We start from the raw sequence: 16,826 nt of genomic DNA on the forward strand, positions 1-16,826 counted from the left end.
CAAAGTCATTGAAAAATAGTCACTATTTTAGCTGAAACATGGAAAGTTTCAGCATAATATGCTAGATTATGGAGCTCCTGCATAAAAACTTTCAGCATATTTACTCCAACACATTATGAAATTCCAACACATTATGCTGGAATCTTATATGTAAAAAATTCGAACTCTAGCATATTATGCTAGAATTTTTCCGGATTTGTAAGGGCGTTTTTTTCAAATTTATATTTACATGAAAAAATGACTAAATTTCGATTACTTTTGAAATTGTGTTTATTTTTCAATTATCAGTTATATATCGGGCTATTTCTGTTTTTTACGATTCTAAATTGACAAGCCCAATCGATTATGGATCCGGCCCGCTCCATGTTCTTACTCTTATATCCTTTCATAGTCCATTTAGTGGCCTTGTCGATTGGAACAACCACCATTTCCCTCGGTTACATACTATTCTTCTCTCCTTCTCTTTCGCCGGCGACTCTCCGGCGAACTCTGAATTAAACTCGTAAGTTTCTATTTTTCTCTCACTTATGAATTAACTTCCAGATTTGACAACAAAACCCTAATTCCTCTTTTCGATGGTTTCTTAATAGTATAATAATTTGGAATTAAGTTCAATTCTCTTCTTATTTGCTCATACTGCATTAATTAAAGTATCTATTTCGATTTTGTTATAATAATTTGTGATTTTTCCTCCGCAAAAAGTAGCGTTCAATTTCCTTCCCCTGTTATAAATGAGCCTGGATTGGAAGGAATTTGATACGAATGATTCATATATTAGATTGTAACTGGTTCGAATTGAAGTGTAGTTGATTGATGAATGTATGGAGAAAAAAAGAGAGTATAAAAATACTAGGTGATTTATTCTCATCTGCCTCGTATTTATGCGGTAGCAGGAACCTGGTGGAATAATCGAAGCTTGGACACCATTGTCATCAACCAAAGGAAAAAAAGTTTCTAACTGTTTCAAATTGTAATCAGTTGCTTTAAGTACGTTATATACATATAGTGTGGTATGTTAGAGAACTTGATGATTAATATCTTCAGTAATTAGTATTCCCTCATTTTATGGGATAGTATTTGACTGAGCATGGAGTTTAAGAAAATTAAATTGTTTTTAAATATAAAAAACTAAAAAAGGAAAGTACATCACATAAATTGGGACAGAGGGAGTAATAGATTGTCTACTAGAGTAGTAACTAGTATGGACTTGACCAAAACAAATATTATAGTAGTAATTAGTGGGGACTGTGCTACAACACTACAAAACTAGTTTTTTTATTCTGCAAGATGATATTAATTTTACCCGTGTTATTTGAATTTCTTATAGCTTTTTGTTTTGATATAAAGATGGAAGATTGCTTGTTGAGAAAATAATACTTTCTATCCCAATTTATGTGGCACTATTTGACTGGGTACGAAGTTTAAGAAAGAAAGACTTTTACAATTTGTGGTCTGAAACTAGCCTCAGTCATTTGTGTGGCTATAAACCATCTCACAAAGGGTACAATAGGAATTTTAAAATTAAATTATTCCTAAATATAAAAAGGTGACATTCTTTTTTAGACATACTAAAAAGGAAAATGTGCCACATAAATTGGGAAGAGAGAGTAGTGCTTATGGATCTTTTGGCATGGGAAACCCCATACTAGTCCCCTATCGTGTAGCCCAACGGCGTCTTTTCTCACATTGCTCCATCAACTGCTTGAATCCCCAATCTAATGGTTGGAGGGTCCTTACCACTAGGCGATCCCTCTCTCGTCAATAATAGTGCTTATAACAAAATTGCAAATAAAAATCATTATTTTTGTTGCATAGGTGTTGATGTCCAACTCTGTAGCAGGGATGAAACCCTTTTCTTTTCAATGCAAGGGGAATAAATTCTGTTAGAGGGGATTTATTCTTTTGTTTCCCTTGCATTGCAGGTGTAAGCAAGATGTATAAGTTGACATGACTAAATAATGGGAAGTGGTTATTCACTCACATTTAGGGTTCATAGGTCTAGAGATATTTTATTCATGGATTAGTAACACTGGGATTGTAATGCAAAAATTAGTTACGTATGGATTATGAAAGGATTAGGTATTATACTGAGCTTTGCAGGAGAAGGGCAAAAGAGTAGTAGATTGATGTATCATGACATGTGAGGCTTATTGGTTGAACAAAAAATTTAAGGGACTTTCTTTTTTTAAATTTTATGGCTAGGTTATTTGACAGTTTATCCTGATTGACATGAACTTGTAGTTAAGCAAGTGTACATAGCTGTGTATGAATGCTCTTTCCTGTTAGTCGTGTTTTCTTTCTGCTACTTGTAATTCATGCATAAGGGTAATGAACTTTGGATGAACTCTATAACTGAAAGAGATGCACTACCCAGCATGTAAACCTTGTGTCCATACTCCTCTTTGTGGCTTCTGATAGATTGGGAGGATTTGATTGTTTTTGCGATTTTGACAGGAAATTCCATGGCTCCAACGAAAAACAAGAAGCAGAGCAATAATGCTGCTGAATCTAGTTATAAAAGTGTAGTTACTGAAAAGAAAACTCCCAAGGCACTGAAGGCTAAACGTAAACTTGTGAAAAAGTTCTCTCACTTAAACTCTGAGCAGAGCAATAATGCTGTTGAATCTAGTTCTAAAAGTGTAGTTGCTGAAGAGAAAACTCCCAAGGCACTGAATGCTGAACGTAAACTTGTGAAAAAGTTCTCTCACTTAAACTCTGAGCAGAGCAATAATGCTGCTGAATCTAGTTCTAAAAGTGTAGTTGCTGAAGAGAAAACACCCAAGGCACTGAAGGCTAAACGTAAACTTGTGAAAAAGTTCTCTCACTTAGACTCTGCACAAACTGAAGAAGCTGAGATCAGTCCGCAAGTGCAAGCCAGAAAGAAAGACAAGAAGGCAAAATATGGCAATGAAGGAAATCATGCCGGTGGAAAAGATGTGAAGGCTAAACGTAAACTTGTAAAAAAGTTCTCCCACTTAAACTCTGCACAAACCAAAGAAGCTGAGATCAGGCCACAAGTGCAAGCCAGAAACAAAGACCAGAAGGCAAAAGATGGCAACGAAGGAAATCATGTTGGTGGAAAAGATGCTAATGGGTCTCAGAATAAGAATCCGGGGAACAAAGAAATGGAAAATATAAGTGGAAGATGTGGAGAGGTGAATAAGGATGAAAAAATTAAGAGCAGCCTTGGTTTAAATGGAGGAAGCGAAGAGGTGAACAATAAGGATGCAAAAACATTAAATAGTCTTGGTGGAATGATTTTCATGTGCAATGCAAAAACCAAAGCAGATTGTTTCAGATATCGTGTGATGGGTGTTCAAGCAAGCAAGCAAGACGTTGTGATGGGAGTCAAACCTGGTCTTAAGATTTTTCTCTTTGATTTTGATCTTAAGCTCATGTATGGTGTTTATGAGGCATCTTCTGCTGGTGGAATGAGACTTGAACCAGCAGCATTTGGTGGGGGCTTCCCTGCTCAGGTCAACTATACTGTTCTTATCTTATGATTTCATCTTCTTCCAATCTGTCAGGTGTTTTTATTGATGATAGGTCATCCAACAGGTTCCTTTTAAGATTCACAAGGGCTGCATTCCATTACCAGAGAAGGTGTTCAAGAACGCAATTAAAGACAATTATGATGAAAGGACACACAAGTTTAAGACTGAGCTGACAGTTATGCAGGTACCGAGCGACCTCCCTGATTAGTAGTTCTTCACTATTTTCCTAAATTTTGATGTCAGTATTTTGGCCTGAATTTTCCTTGAGCAGGTAGAGAAGTTGATGGAGCTGTTTAGACCTACACCATTGCTGGATCCAGCTCTCATACCTGTAGTCCAGGATCCTGTGGCTCAGCCAGTTAATCAGAGCGGAGCAGCACCACCTTTATATGGAGCGCATTACAACAGTAGTAAACCTGCGCGGAATTTCTCACCGCATGATCATCAAAGACAGCAGTTTGCAGACCACTTTGTCATGCCTAGAGAGGTTTCCCATCATCCTAATTTTCTTACTGAGAAAGATTACAGAAGCTATGGTCTTCAACAGGCAAAACATCTGCAGCCTTCCACTTCTGCAGTACATGTTAACCATAAATTGGATCACTATGGTCTTCAACAGGCTAAACATCTGCAGCCCTCTACTTCCGCAATCCATGTTAACCCTAAATTGGATCATTATGGATCTGAACAAGGAATGCCGCAGCTCCTGAGGGAACCTGCTAGTGTAAGAGGTGATGCAGCTTTTGCGCGGAGTGGACATGTCTACTCTGATCCTGTCTTTCCAAGTGAAAGGGAATACCGTGGTTACGGCCTCAAGAGTTTCCATGGGCAACCTGTTACTGTTGCCCCTGCTGTAGCAAGTAGTAATACAGTGGCCGCAGCTGTCGATCATAGTTTACTAAAAAATGTTAATCCTTACGATGAGAGTACCACCTCACTTGTGAACCGGTATCTTTCTATGCCAAGGGCAACGATAGCACCTGGAGGGTTGCCGTTGACAGGCCGACAGTCGTTTGCTAGTGCTTCCAACTATGTGGGTGACACCAGAGGCCATCCAGGAAGGTTGCTTGCTGAAAATGAAAGATCTTATCCACCAAATGCTCCTCATGTGCTATCAAATCACGGCCATATGTATCAGCATCCTAGATATGAACCTGGAAAATCATCGTCAGTCTTATCTCAGTATCCTTTTGCTGGCCCTTCTGCATCACGCCGCTGAAACTCTGCTGCAAAACATCCATCCCGTAATGTATTTCACATTTCCTTCCTGTAAAGTTGGGAAATAACCCTGATGGCTTCCAAAATATCCAGGCTGATGGGGCAGTCTTTAGTTTTTATATTCAGTTAGTGAGACAAAAAGGAAGACTGGATTCATTGGCTTTCCTTCGGACAATTTGATGTTTGTTCATAATCTTGCAATGCTTGAACTAGAATTTCAGGATTCTGATGGGAGTCACTTTAAACTGTAACTTTTGTCACAGGAGCAAGTTTTGATGCACTAGGTTCCTTTAACTTGTATACAACTCTGTAAATATTTATGGGCAGTGGCGTGTGCCAGACTGCCAGTGCAGCAGCTGCTTATTTTGTGAAAGATTTACCCAGAAAGGTCAAGTCGCTGATATGAATCCCATTTTCAAATCGAGTCTCGGCATAGCTCCAGTTCTCTCGCTTCGTTTCACGGTGCCTCGGTCGCACTCAATTTGCAAGATGCGGTGCATCTCTTCTTCAAACTGAAGATGATGGGCCATGAAATCAATCTTGGATTCAAATTTTCCTCTTTTTTTTTGTTTCCTATGTACAAAACTCTGTTTCTAGTGGAGCATCTGATTCTTAAAGGTAATACCATAGTCGTTTGCCTGTGCGCGACTGTTTCAATTTTATTTGAAAATTTAAGTCTGTTGTTGAACAGCTCGAAGGATTCATCTTTGATACTTTTCTCCAGTTAGTGCGATTCTTTTGGATGGTTTTTTTTTTTCCTTTAAGAGGTGTTGATGGAATTTAATTTTAAAGTTACAGTTACAGCAGTTCGCTAAAGTCCTAAGAAAAGCTACTGTGAATTTATTCATACAAGCTTAAGAGGTAGTAAGAAAACAATACCAAGAAATCCTAGACTAATGTAACTTCAAACAAATAGTATTTCTGCAAATGAAACTATGACCAAGAAACTATCTTTTCCTCAACTATGCATAAAAACTACTTCTGCTTATAACTACGTCGTCCATTAAAATACCTTCAATGCTTGTTCCTTGAGAAGAAAATAGAAACATCATCAAGTTCATGACATTTAAAATCAGTGATATTGAACTAACAAATACCATGCAGGTAGAATCAATTTTGATAGCAAAACTTTCCCCGAGTAAATGAAATGTCTTTCTAAGAACCTTACACCTAAACATATCATGATCTAGGCACTTAACACCACAACAGAAAAAATCAAAACATGTCTGAAACCAGATTAAGAATAGCTTCAGGAGAATAGCATCTGGCTTTTATGTACATAGACCAGCCTATTGATTAGAGTCTAAAGCTTGGGCATTGATACTGGAACTATCACCTCCTCCGTTCGCTGGCACAGTGGTACTTCCTTGATACACAGGAGGTGCAAACATTGGAGGGCCACCAGTAGAAGCAGGCATTCCCACACTTCCTGGAATTGCACCTGGTGGTGCGCCAGGCCGTTGCATATTATTGACTTGACCAGGCATAGGAGCACCGGGAGGTGCCAACATCTGAGGCATCGGTGGAGGTGCATAACCTGGAAAGATCAAACGAAGATCCTATAATTTGTAAAGGTCTATGATCGAATAATAATTGGGGGAAACTTCTCAAGGCAACACCAATATGCAAGCTTTCAGAAACTACAGCATGACTCTCTTTCTATTATTCATCATAATCATTCAAAACAATCAGAATCTGAGCGGCTACATAAACAATAATGTAGAAGATATCATCTACAGGACATGCAAATATAAGTAAATCTGAAATAACCCAAAGGAAATTCAACTGAATTAATCAATTCTGCTCTTTAAAGGAAAATGTCAAAAAGATCTAGTCGCTATTTCCTCCCAAAACAATGAAGCCGTTGGAGAACATGAGTTATCACATCATTCCTCGATAAAGGAGGAATTATTGTAACACCCTAGGTGAATCCCACATCGACAAAACACGAGAGAGATGTTGGGCATATAAGTAAATAGGCCGGAGACCCTAGTGACGCGTTTTAAAACCGTGCGGGCCTAGGCCCAAAACGGAGAATAACACTAGTGGGTTGGGCTGTTACATATAGTATCAGAGCCACTCCGCATGCAACCTTGAACGGTGGTGGGGCAAACCTCAGCGAGGACGCTGAGTCCTTAAGGGGAGGTGTATGTAACACCCTGAGCGAATCCCACATCAATAAAATACGGGAGAGATGTTGGGTATATAAGTAAATAGGTCTTAGACCATAGTAACGTGTTTTAAAGGCGTGCATGCCTAGGCCATAAACGGACAATATCACTAGTGGGCTGAGCTGTTACAGTTATGGTAGATTAACTGCATGCCAAAACATAGTCAAACTGTGATGAACCCTCTAAATATAAAGCAACCCCAACTAATTAACGACTGAAATGTAGCTGATTGATATATCTCAGGCTGCACTCCAGAACTAGATGCAACAACATATTTTCGTTGATACTTTTTTGCTCCGGCAGAATAGCCTAAATGGCACCTATACTTGTGCCACTTTGTCATGACGGTCCTCCTACTTCACTTTTTTTCATCCAGACACTTTAACTTGTTCAAAATCTATATTTTAAACCCCTCTGACCGTGTGTGTATCTCACTTGCTTGACGTGGATGACACATCATATTCCACGTCATTTTTTATATTTTATCTACTAAAAACACTTATTATATACTATTTCCTTAAAGAAAAAGAAAAAGAAAATCAGTGCCTTCATCTCCTCTCTTCCCTCAAATTCACAGATTTCTTCTTCCTTGTTCATTTCATATCCCTTCTCCATTCTCATCTCCCTTCTCTGTCTCACTATTCCGCCGATGAATAGTCATTTAGATATTTTTTTACTCAAATGATGAAATTAGTCAGGCCAAGAAAGTGGCTATTCATGCAAATGATCCAATTTTTGATGAACCGGAAGAGAATCAAACTGAATCTTGAACCTGGATCTTTGTTGAAGATTGACTTGAATAATGATTGAGTTTGTTTTTGCTTTTTGAGATGTAAATATATGAGAATCTGCTAATGTTATGGTGATCTATGCCGATAATAGGAAGGATCTGTTATCTGGATTTGGGGGTGGGGCGGGTAGGGGAGATGTTCACAACCAGAAAGGAGGAGGGGAGAAGCGTACGGGGGGAACGAAAAGGGAAGGGGTTTTGGTTTTTTCTTTTTTTTTTACTTATTTATTTTTTATTCTTATTTTAATAATTTTTTCTTCTTATTTTAATTATTTCTGGTTCAAAATGTTCAAATTCACGCTCATTATCCGTGTGAATTACCCCCACTTTGTCCAGCTCAACCATTATTTTGCCACATGTGCTTGGTCAACGGTCAGAGGGGTTTAAAATATAGATTTTGAATAAGTTAAAGTGTCTGGATGAAAAAAAGTGAAGTAGGAGGACCGGCATGACAAAGTGACACAAGTATAAGTGCCATTTAGGCCATTCTGCCTTTTTGTTCCTTTTGTGATGAATCATTTGCAGTTGTTCAAAACTAGTGATAACAGCCCAAGATAAAATTTGTATTCTTTGCCCAAATAACTCATTTACTCCCGATTAAGGGAACACCAAATATTATGGTGTAGCTTTGACAGAATAAACAATATCCTCAATGATTTAAACACCTTTTTTACAAGGTAAAATTTTATTGAAAATTTGATGGGGTGAGAAAGGCTTGAACTTCCGACCGCGGGATAACTCAGAAGCTACAAGACTAACGAGCTAGCCAACTGCGCCATCAACCCATTTCCTGAACAATTTAAACACTTGAGACCAGGCAACCCTTGTTCCTAACAGATCTATTGTCAAATTGTTTTTTTTCTCATTTCCTTTATTTAATAAGAACCATTGCCAACTTAACTAGCCTTAATGATTAACTGATTAGTAACGGCAATATGAATCCTCATACTTTTTCGCACTATTGGGGTACATTTTATTCCAATAATATTATATAGATACGTGATGTTATTGATTGAGTGAACCCACTTGTTCAATAGATGGTGCAGTTGATGGAGTTGAACCTACATATTTTGGAAGAAACTAATGCCAAAGTGTTCACATACAAAATTTCCAAACCAGATAAGAAAGAACTACAATCCTTTTTGAAAAGCTAATAGTGTGACCACGGGGATTTCCCCGTTATTGTGGGGGGTTATTTGTCGTAGAATCTTAAACCTACATATATAGACAACATCAGTCTAGGAGTTAACCCCCCAACAAAAAGTAAGCTTGAAAATCATCGCGCAGTCAACGACCATATTTAGAGCTTGATGGAGTGCCTAATATAACACAAAATATCTTCAAGACGTATGTAAAACAACAAGGTCCTGTTAGAGTTTTATAATCGTGTTGATACCTGGAACACCAGGCATGGGCCTTGGAAGCACAGGAGGCCGCATACCAGGAACCCATTGGGAACCGCCTGGCATTTGAGGATTACCTCCCATGGGCATCTGAGGAGTCGGAAGAACAGGAAGACCGGGCCTTAGCTGGGGAAAAGGGAGGCCAACTGGTCTAAAGGCACCTAGATGCTCCTTGACTTTTTGGTCAATTAAACTCTGGTTCAATTGTGCCTCAAATTGTTGATAGTAAGTTCGAACATTTCCCTGACAGTATAATGATGTGAGACTTAGTTATATGCGATAATTTGCCTAACCTCCAAGGAAAATAGAAATAATACCTTGTGTTTGTAGCCTGCATTATGCTGCTTTCTCACAGAAGGCTGAAAATAACAAGACAAAAGGTGGTGTTAAAAGTTGAAGGTACAGAACAAATGTATCAATACACAATCTTGTTTCTGTAAAAACTCCAACGAAGAGTAGTAACACAAGAAACTAGCAATCAACTCAAATGTACTTCTATAAAAATATTACGCATAGGATAAGCTTGTGTCTCATTTGAACGTTCTCTAGTAAACTGTTTTTATTCCAAAGTTTGGCTGCTTCCAAATATTTTCCTACAAGCTACTTTTCACCAAAATAGGAAAATCTTAACTCTTCTTTTTACCTCAATTCACTTACCACAATTTCATCAAAACCAACTACACCTAAATCCCAAATTCAAGTTGTCTTAGGCTATATGAATCCTCACTGACCATGTCTCTCCATTTACCCTCATCTCATGCCCAAAAAAAGGAAAAAAAGACACCAAAAGAACTAGAAGTTCTCTATATTTTCTACCGGACTATAAATCTGTCATGACTAAAGACTCCTAGAAAGTATAGGTCTAGGACTTGAAGCAAATGTACTTACATGACTGAAACATATTTCCAACTAATTAATATCGCTTATATAAGATATTTTGTTCCATTATGCCCTATTTTCGCTAAGCTTACATGATTTCCGAGAGATTGCAAATCTTTCTAGGCACTCTTGACTTTAATATTGAAATTTATTACCAAAAGATCACCCCCTTACTCCATCTCCAACATACTATTATGACCTTAGTACTCCAAACACCAAAGAGCAATCTACAAAATAATTTCAAGCTTAACATGTTCCAAGAAAGAATTCACATGAATAACACTTTATGTCTTTACACACCCTTAAAGCAGAAAGAACAATAAAGATTACGTGATCGAACAAGTTGATGTTACATAGGGCGGAGTCAGGTTCAAGCAAAGGGGTTCAATTGAATTCCCTTAAAATTATACTATGCCATTAGGGCAAAAATATATTTCTTTTTTGTGATATATAAATTTTTGAATCCCTTTAACATAAAGGAACATTCTAGTGTTGTGGCAAAGGGGGTTCAACAATTTCTTTAGGCCACAGATTCTTTTGTTGATAACCAAGGTATCAGAGCCAGTTTTCTCGTACCTCGACTAATTTCATGGGATACCTGCTACCTCCTACTAGCATAGATACCATCCACTAGTTAAACTCTATCCACCAAGGCTCGGACATATAGGAAGAAATAACCTGCTCCCTCCGTTTCAATTTATTCGACACTCTCTTAATTATTTCGTTCCAAAAAGAATGACATATTTCTATTTCATCTAAAAAGAAAAGAATGACATATGTCTATAACTTTAAGCTTTTCATTTTATCCATTTGCTCTTAATAGAAACTTTTATAACCACACAAATGATAGGACCTCCCAAACCTTTACCCTTTAAACTTTTAAGGCAAGTTTCAAAAGTTTTTTTTCCCTTAAACTCTGTCGGAGTCAAACTACAACAGCAACTAAGCCTCAGTTCCAAACAAGTTGGGATCGGCAATATTAATCTTCATTCATTTCTAAGCTCAACTCATATCATTCTCGTTATCAAAATAAAATAAAAGTGCGAGTAAAAAAGTTTATTTATATATAATAGTAGTAGTAGTAGTAGTAGTAATAATAATAATAATAATAATAATAATAATATTAAAAGTCCTCTACCAATTTTAGAACCTATTCCTAACTAGTAGGTATAATCGTTGTTACCTCTTTAAAAAAAAAAAAAACTAGTAGGTGTAACCTATATGGATTTTTCTCTTTTATTGTGCCCTATCTTTAGCTAAGTCTTTATTGATTCCAAGGATTTGTAAGTTTTTCAAGATAACTTATTTCTATGTGAATTTAGGACTACACCATCCTCTTTTAATACCTTTTCCCACTATAGTTTCACACCTACGACCGGTGTATCTGTAGGCTGGCGTAGGACATAACCAGACCATCTCAAGCGACCTTCTCTGATTATATCCTCAATGTGTAAGCATTTGCACCTTTTGGCGGATGTGATCAATTTTAATCTTATCTAATCTTATATGGCCACATATTCATCTTAACATTCACATCTCTGCAACACTTACTTGTGGATATGTTGAACTTTAGCAACCTAACATTCACTGCCATATAACATTGTTGGTCGTATAGTTACTATATAGAACTTACCTTTCACCTTAGAAGGCATCCTTCAATCATATAACACCCCAGTAGCACTTCCCATTTCAACCATCCGATTTTAATCCTATGGGCAACATCTTCATCTATCAAACTACGTCACATAAATTAAATCAGAGGGAATACTATTTTTGCCTCGGCTTGGATTTTCTTTAGGCCATAGATATTAATCTTAGGTGTGACACTGGATTTTGTTTTTTGAATCCCCTTATATGAATTCCTAGTTCTGCCCCTAATGTTATTACGCGTGATCTAAGAAAGCTCAATACAAAAAGGGTGACTGCATTTAGACCCCAATAAGCAAATCAAGAACACATCATGAGTTACAAACCTAACTAAGAACAAGTGCCCAACAAAAGAATCTTGTATTTCAACATAGTATTAAAAAAATTCACCAAAGATTATTAAAATATGATTAAGTGAAACTTACAGAATCATGGGTCAAGTAGGTATCACAGTAGTCACAGTAATACCTGAGAATAAAAGGAGAGAAAAAGGGGCATCAAATTAAGGAAAATGGAGTGAAGAAATTATACAAAATAATCACATTTATTGACTTAAATTAAAAATACCGAGGCATTTTGTATACAAAAGAGCGAAAATCCCTTCAAGAAAAAGTGAGGTTCTTGAATAACTTCGCTCGGAACTGAGCCCTAAGACAGCTAAAGTTGGTTTAGGGGTTAAAGTGTCACAGCATATAAGTGGAAAACTGGAAATATCAGGTTCAAGGGAAATGACAAAAACATCCCTTGGGTTTGGGATATGTTTAAAATAGTCCCTGAAATATGCTCCGACTCCGAGGTGTGAAGGGAAAATTGAAGAACTAAACCAAACCGAAAATTTTAAAAAAAAAAACTTACATCTTAAGGTTTTGATTTTGATTTTTAATTTTAAAAACCGATATAGTTTGATTTTGTTTAAAGAGAAAAAAAAAAAAATTCGAATCAAACTGACTTAATTAATTTACTTTCATGTTAGGAAAATCGACTAGTACCAAACAGTAAACACCCTTACTTCTAAGCAATTTTGGTCCAAGTGTACTGAAAATCCTTTGGATCTAGGACAAATATTTGACAAACTCTAGCTTTTTCGATTTAATGAAAACTTTAGGAAAAGAAGATTTAACTAGATTCATAAATGGATTACACATGTACAGTATGCATAAAATGATAAAACCCTTATTCCTTGTTGGATGCTTGATTTATTTAATCAAAAATTGGGTAATTTATAAATTTAAAATATGTACAGTCGATAAATTGTCCTACCACTTTTATGATATTTTTTGTTTATCCATTTAAGGGTGTGATATAATGGTTAATCAAGTGATGAAAAATCTTGGAGACCATGATTCAAATTCCAGCAGAGATAAAATTGCGCTTGAATATTCAAATTCCCCATCTGCATAAATTTGGATATAGAGTTTGCCAACCATGTTTTAAAAATAATTGCCAACCACTGAGTAACCATTGCATTCCTTCAAGATAAACCACTCAATTTTTAAAGTTTTACTCTAGTTATTCTTGAATTATCAACTCTTAAATTGTTGGAAAAATATTAGAATAGTAACACTCATAAGAACAAAAGGCAACAATATTTAAAACACACTATTAACAATAAAAGATATAATAAGAGTTTTCAATATGAAAAAAACCAGTTCGAGGCACGCGGCGTGTATGACCTAAAAATTAGATCTACATTTTTATACAATTAGATTTATAGAAAAATAGGGTTAATCATAGTCAATATCAATATTCAGTAGCGAATCTAGCACTTTTTGGGTGAGTACGAAAAGATTATCTAGGAACAATGATGAGCAATAAAAGCTTATAAATGTAAATAATAGCAATAAATGATAATAAATGGCTTTTGAATAATAAATGAGATAAATTTTACTCGATAAGGGTGAGATCTTCAAAGATATTTTCTGACAATGATGGATGGTGACAAGCAATTGAATATTCCGATTTTTCTTGGATCGAGAGCGAGTGATAGTAGAAAAAGGAAATATAAAGTTAGTCATTATTTCTATTCAATAAAGAGATAATCTTGCATAGAGAATGTCAATGATATTCTTTACAAAAAAGGTATGATCCCTTTCTTGAACTACATCTCTTCCTATTCATAAGGATACACGGGACACAAAATTCTAGGTAGTACAACAGAAAAGAATATTCATTAGAATATTATATAGGGAATCTAAATCCTAAGTTGGTCGTCATTCGTACCGAAAGCGGGTGCTCGCCCTTGTCCTTGTCTTCTACTAAGCCATTTTGACCTCGACTATGATTCATCTTTCTCGCCTGACCTCGACATTTTGGGGTCAGACTGACTCATCACAACCTTCAAAGGCTTTATCACCGCTGACCGGGTCAAACACATAAATGAAGTTTTTTGCCCATACAGTTAGTCCCTCCGCTTGCCGAGGTCGTCCTCCTTGACGGGCTTGATAAGCGGATATCAATGGTCGTGGTCGTCGTCAGAGGCAGTCTGCATATTTCGAACTCTTGTCGCCTTGATTTACCCGGGCGATCTTCGGAAATAAATTTGACGTAGATGGGATGGGATGTCATTCGTCATGATGACGTCGGTTTCCGATGCGTCGCGTCAGGACACGTGTAGCTTGAGGATTGATTCTGCCATTTCACCTGTGGCTGTAATCATGACGAGTCGCTTCGAATCCCAAGGTCCCTCCTTTAAAAAGAAGGATGATCACCGCAATTCAAACTCTTTCTTTACTTCCATTGCTTAAGTTTTCTTCATATCCCTCTCAAACTTTCCTTCTCTGCTCATCATTCCTAAAGTTTTCCTCCATTTTCTCAGCTTTTTCCCTTCATAAATTCCCTGAATTTCACAATCATGTCTAACTCGCCTTCTGATGTTCGTGGTGGGGAAGTTTCTAGCGCGAATGAAGAGATTCAGGCTATCCAGTGGTGGTTGTGGCCTCCCGACGCCTCCACCGCTGTTGAAGCATATGTTCTTCCCTTAGTAGAAGAAATTATTCCTCGCAACCCCGACGCGAAACCAGACTTGCAGCCGGAGGCGATGGAAGAGGGTTTCTGATCTTCTTTAATGGTTAAATGCTTGGCGGAGTTAAAGGCTAAGTTCTGCATTGCTGACCAAGTAGAGCTCGTACCCGCGGGCAAGGACGAAATGTACACCCACCGTCCAAGTTACTGCGCCCTTTACGCGTACCCTTTCACCATTAGCTACTCTCTTCCTTTTCCCCATTTGGTGGAGAAGTTTTGCCACCACTACCAGGTCTGCCCGCTCCAACTTGCGCCCTTAGTTTACAAGGTGGTCAAGACATTATCCAAATTCATAGAGTTGGCCAATGTCGAGATCACTCTACGATATCCCGTACATTTGTTCATGCCTACTTTTTATCGTGGGATGATGTTGAACATTCGCCACCGTGGAAGTAAATCCCTGGTCGTCAAGACGGATGAAAAGGGTAGTCGACAATTTTGGCCCGACTTCTTTTTCGTCAAGACTGAGTTCTTTGTGGCCGACACCACAGACTTTCTAGAGGCTTGGAACCACGCTCGTAAGTGTTTTTTCTTGTCTGCATTTCTTCATACGATTGTGCGTTTTAACTCTGTGGAATAACTTTTATCTTTTTGCAGCTACTACTCAGAGCCTCCATTGGTGACGCACCTCACTGACTAGGTCAGGCGGGTCCTTCCTTGCACTGCGGGGATCCGTGAATTGTCGAGCTTTTGGCAGAAGTACAAACTGGCTCCCCCTCCGAAATGTAACATCATTTTTAGATGGTGTTGTGCTTGTAATCACCAATTTTATTATGCTCACTTTTATATTTCTTTCCAGGCCCCGCCAAGGAAGTTACTAAAAGGAACTTGGCGTCGACGCCTTCTTTCAGGAGAAGTAGGGGTGTTGCTTCCAGTACTCCTGCCCCCATTTTGTCAGATATGCCCATTCTTCCTTTGGCTCCCTTATGTGTTGAAGACGAGGAGGTTTCTCTACGTGACGTGGACCTGAGGCCCACAAAAAGGAAGGTTGTAGATGGGGGAGCTGGTGTACCAGTGGCGGTTGAACTATCAGAAGTCTCTCCCCAGGTCGTGGTGCAAGATATTGTGGTGACATTGGCCGGTGGAGGTGTAGGGATGGCCTCAGAGATGCCTAGGTTGGAGGGATTCGATGTTGCTGCTTCCCTTCTACTCGACGGGGATGAGGCAGTTGTGAATGTTGTTGATGATGTCCCGTACGTCCCGGATATGGGGAGACTTCGACTTTTGGACCAACTCGGGAAGCTTCCCCTGATGACAAGAGGAAAGACAAGATGCACACCGAGCAGGTCGAGGATCGAGCTGAGCTTTTTGGCGATGAATCTGATTCCGACCTCGACCCTAAAGATCACGAGATGATTAACAGTGGGACAACTCATATTGAAGTCAGAGTGGAGGGGGGATCACAGACTATCACGATCCTAGAAAATTATGATTTGCTCAAGAACACTGAGGACGTGGTTCAGACGTTTAGCTCCTTCTGCTTTGATGTCGAGCACGGGACTCTCGAAGAGCTGAGTGATAGTACTCTTTCCAAGAGCATCGCTGGCCTTGCTCTTAGGGTAAATCATTTCATTTACTTCTTTTCTCTTCTTCTTATTTTTTGTGTTGGCTCGCTTTCGAGTTTTTACTTACTTACTCTTTTTCCTCTTACTTGTAGACAGTTATCCTGGAGATTGAGAGCGTGCAGAGAGAGAAAAGGCGGAAGGAGGTCTACTAGAAATACGGTCGAAGTAAATAGGAGTTCAGAAGGCGATATAAGGAGGCTAAGACGCGGCTCCGTGAGGGGGCGATGTGCCTGCCCTGAGGGAGGAACTGAGAAAGAAGGACGAGGAGTTGCTCGCGTATGTGGAGCAGTTCAGCTCTCTCGAGGGGGCGTTGAAGTAAAAAGAGGAGGCTCTCGAGCTGAGCAGTGGCGTAGAAGCCCAGTGCCGTGACCTCTAGAGTCGGGTTGATCAACTGCAAGATTAGTTGGATGAGCGCCAGTTTGAAGTGTACGGGCTCAAGGGGGAGGTCCTAGTAAGCAGCAGCTGATAGAGAAAGCGGAGTCCGCCTGAAGGGAAACTCGAAAAAGGGCTGCTCTTTTAGAGTTGGCGAATAAAAGCATTCATGCTGATCGGGACAATGTTCGGTCGACAACTGAAGCTAAGGAGACTAGGCTCGAGGAGAGAATTGGTAAGTTGGAGAAAGAGAACACCGAGCTGCA

At 38.5% G+C, this 16,826-nt stretch overlaps 2 protein-coding genes across 2 annotated transcripts; one reads left to right on the plus strand and one right to left on the minus strand.

Annotated features, from left to right (window-relative positions):
- Positions 1-387: 387 nt before the first annotated feature.
- Positions 388-5,402, plus strand: LOC104099230 (uncharacterized). Its single transcript, XM_009606154.4, has 4 exons — positions 388-502; positions 2,455-3,476; positions 3,559-3,678; positions 3,766-5,402. Exons 2-4 carry the CDS (start codon positions 2,463-2,465, stop codon positions 4,711-4,713), a joined length of 2,082 nt encoding a protein of 693 aa, XP_009604449.1. The 5' UTR covers positions 388-502; positions 2,455-2,462; the 3' UTR covers positions 4,714-5,402.
- Positions 5,403-5,752: 350 nt separating this feature from the next.
- Positions 5,753-12,316, minus strand: LOC104099229 (U1 small nuclear ribonucleoprotein C-like). The gene is made up of 5 exons (XM_009606153.4): positions 12,170-12,316; positions 12,028-12,070; positions 9,394-9,435; positions 9,070-9,319; positions 5,753-6,249 (listed from the first exon to the last, which is right to left on the minus strand). The coding sequence occupies exons 1-5, from the start codon at positions 12,175-12,177 to the stop codon at positions 6,002-6,004; spliced, it is 591 nt and encodes a 196-aa protein (XP_009604448.1). The 5' UTR covers positions 12,178-12,316; the 3' UTR covers positions 5,753-6,001.
- Between the last annotated feature and the right edge of the window lie 4,510 nt (positions 12,317-16,826).

The sequence above is a fragment of the Nicotiana tomentosiformis genome, chromosome 2 (genome assembly GCF_000390325.3).
Source record: "Nicotiana tomentosiformis chromosome 2, ASM39032v3, whole genome shotgun sequence".
NCBI classification, from domain to species: domain Eukaryota; kingdom Viridiplantae; phylum Streptophyta; class Magnoliopsida; order Solanales; family Solanaceae; genus Nicotiana; species Nicotiana tomentosiformis.

What these genes read in the sequence shown, in the direction of transcription:
- LOC104099230 (XM_009606154.4), top strand. Translation starts at nt 2,463, where the DNA reads ATGGCTCCAACGAAAAACAAGAAGCAGAGCAATAATGCTGCTGAATCT. An exon ending in GTGGGGGCTTCCCTGCTCAG is followed by an intron (nt 3,477 to 3,558) that starts GTCAACTATACT and finishes GTCATCCAACAG; the next exon opens with GTTCCTTTTAAGATTCACAA. An exon ending in CTGAGCTGACAGTTATGCAG is followed by an intron (nt 3,679 to 3,765) that starts GTACCGAGCGAC and finishes TTCCTTGAGCAG; the next exon opens with GTAGAGAAGTTGATGGAGCT.
- LOC104099229 (XM_009606153.4), bottom strand. An exon ending in CCTACTTGACCCATGATTCT is followed by an intron (nt 9,436 to 12,027) that starts GTAAGTTTCACT and finishes TGTTATTTTCAG; the next exon opens with CCTTCTGTGAGAAAGCAGCA. An exon ending in ATGCAGGCTACAAACACAAG is followed by an intron (nt 9,320 to 9,393) that starts GTATTATTTCTA and finishes TTATACTGTCAG; the next exon opens with GGAAATGTTCGAACTTACTA.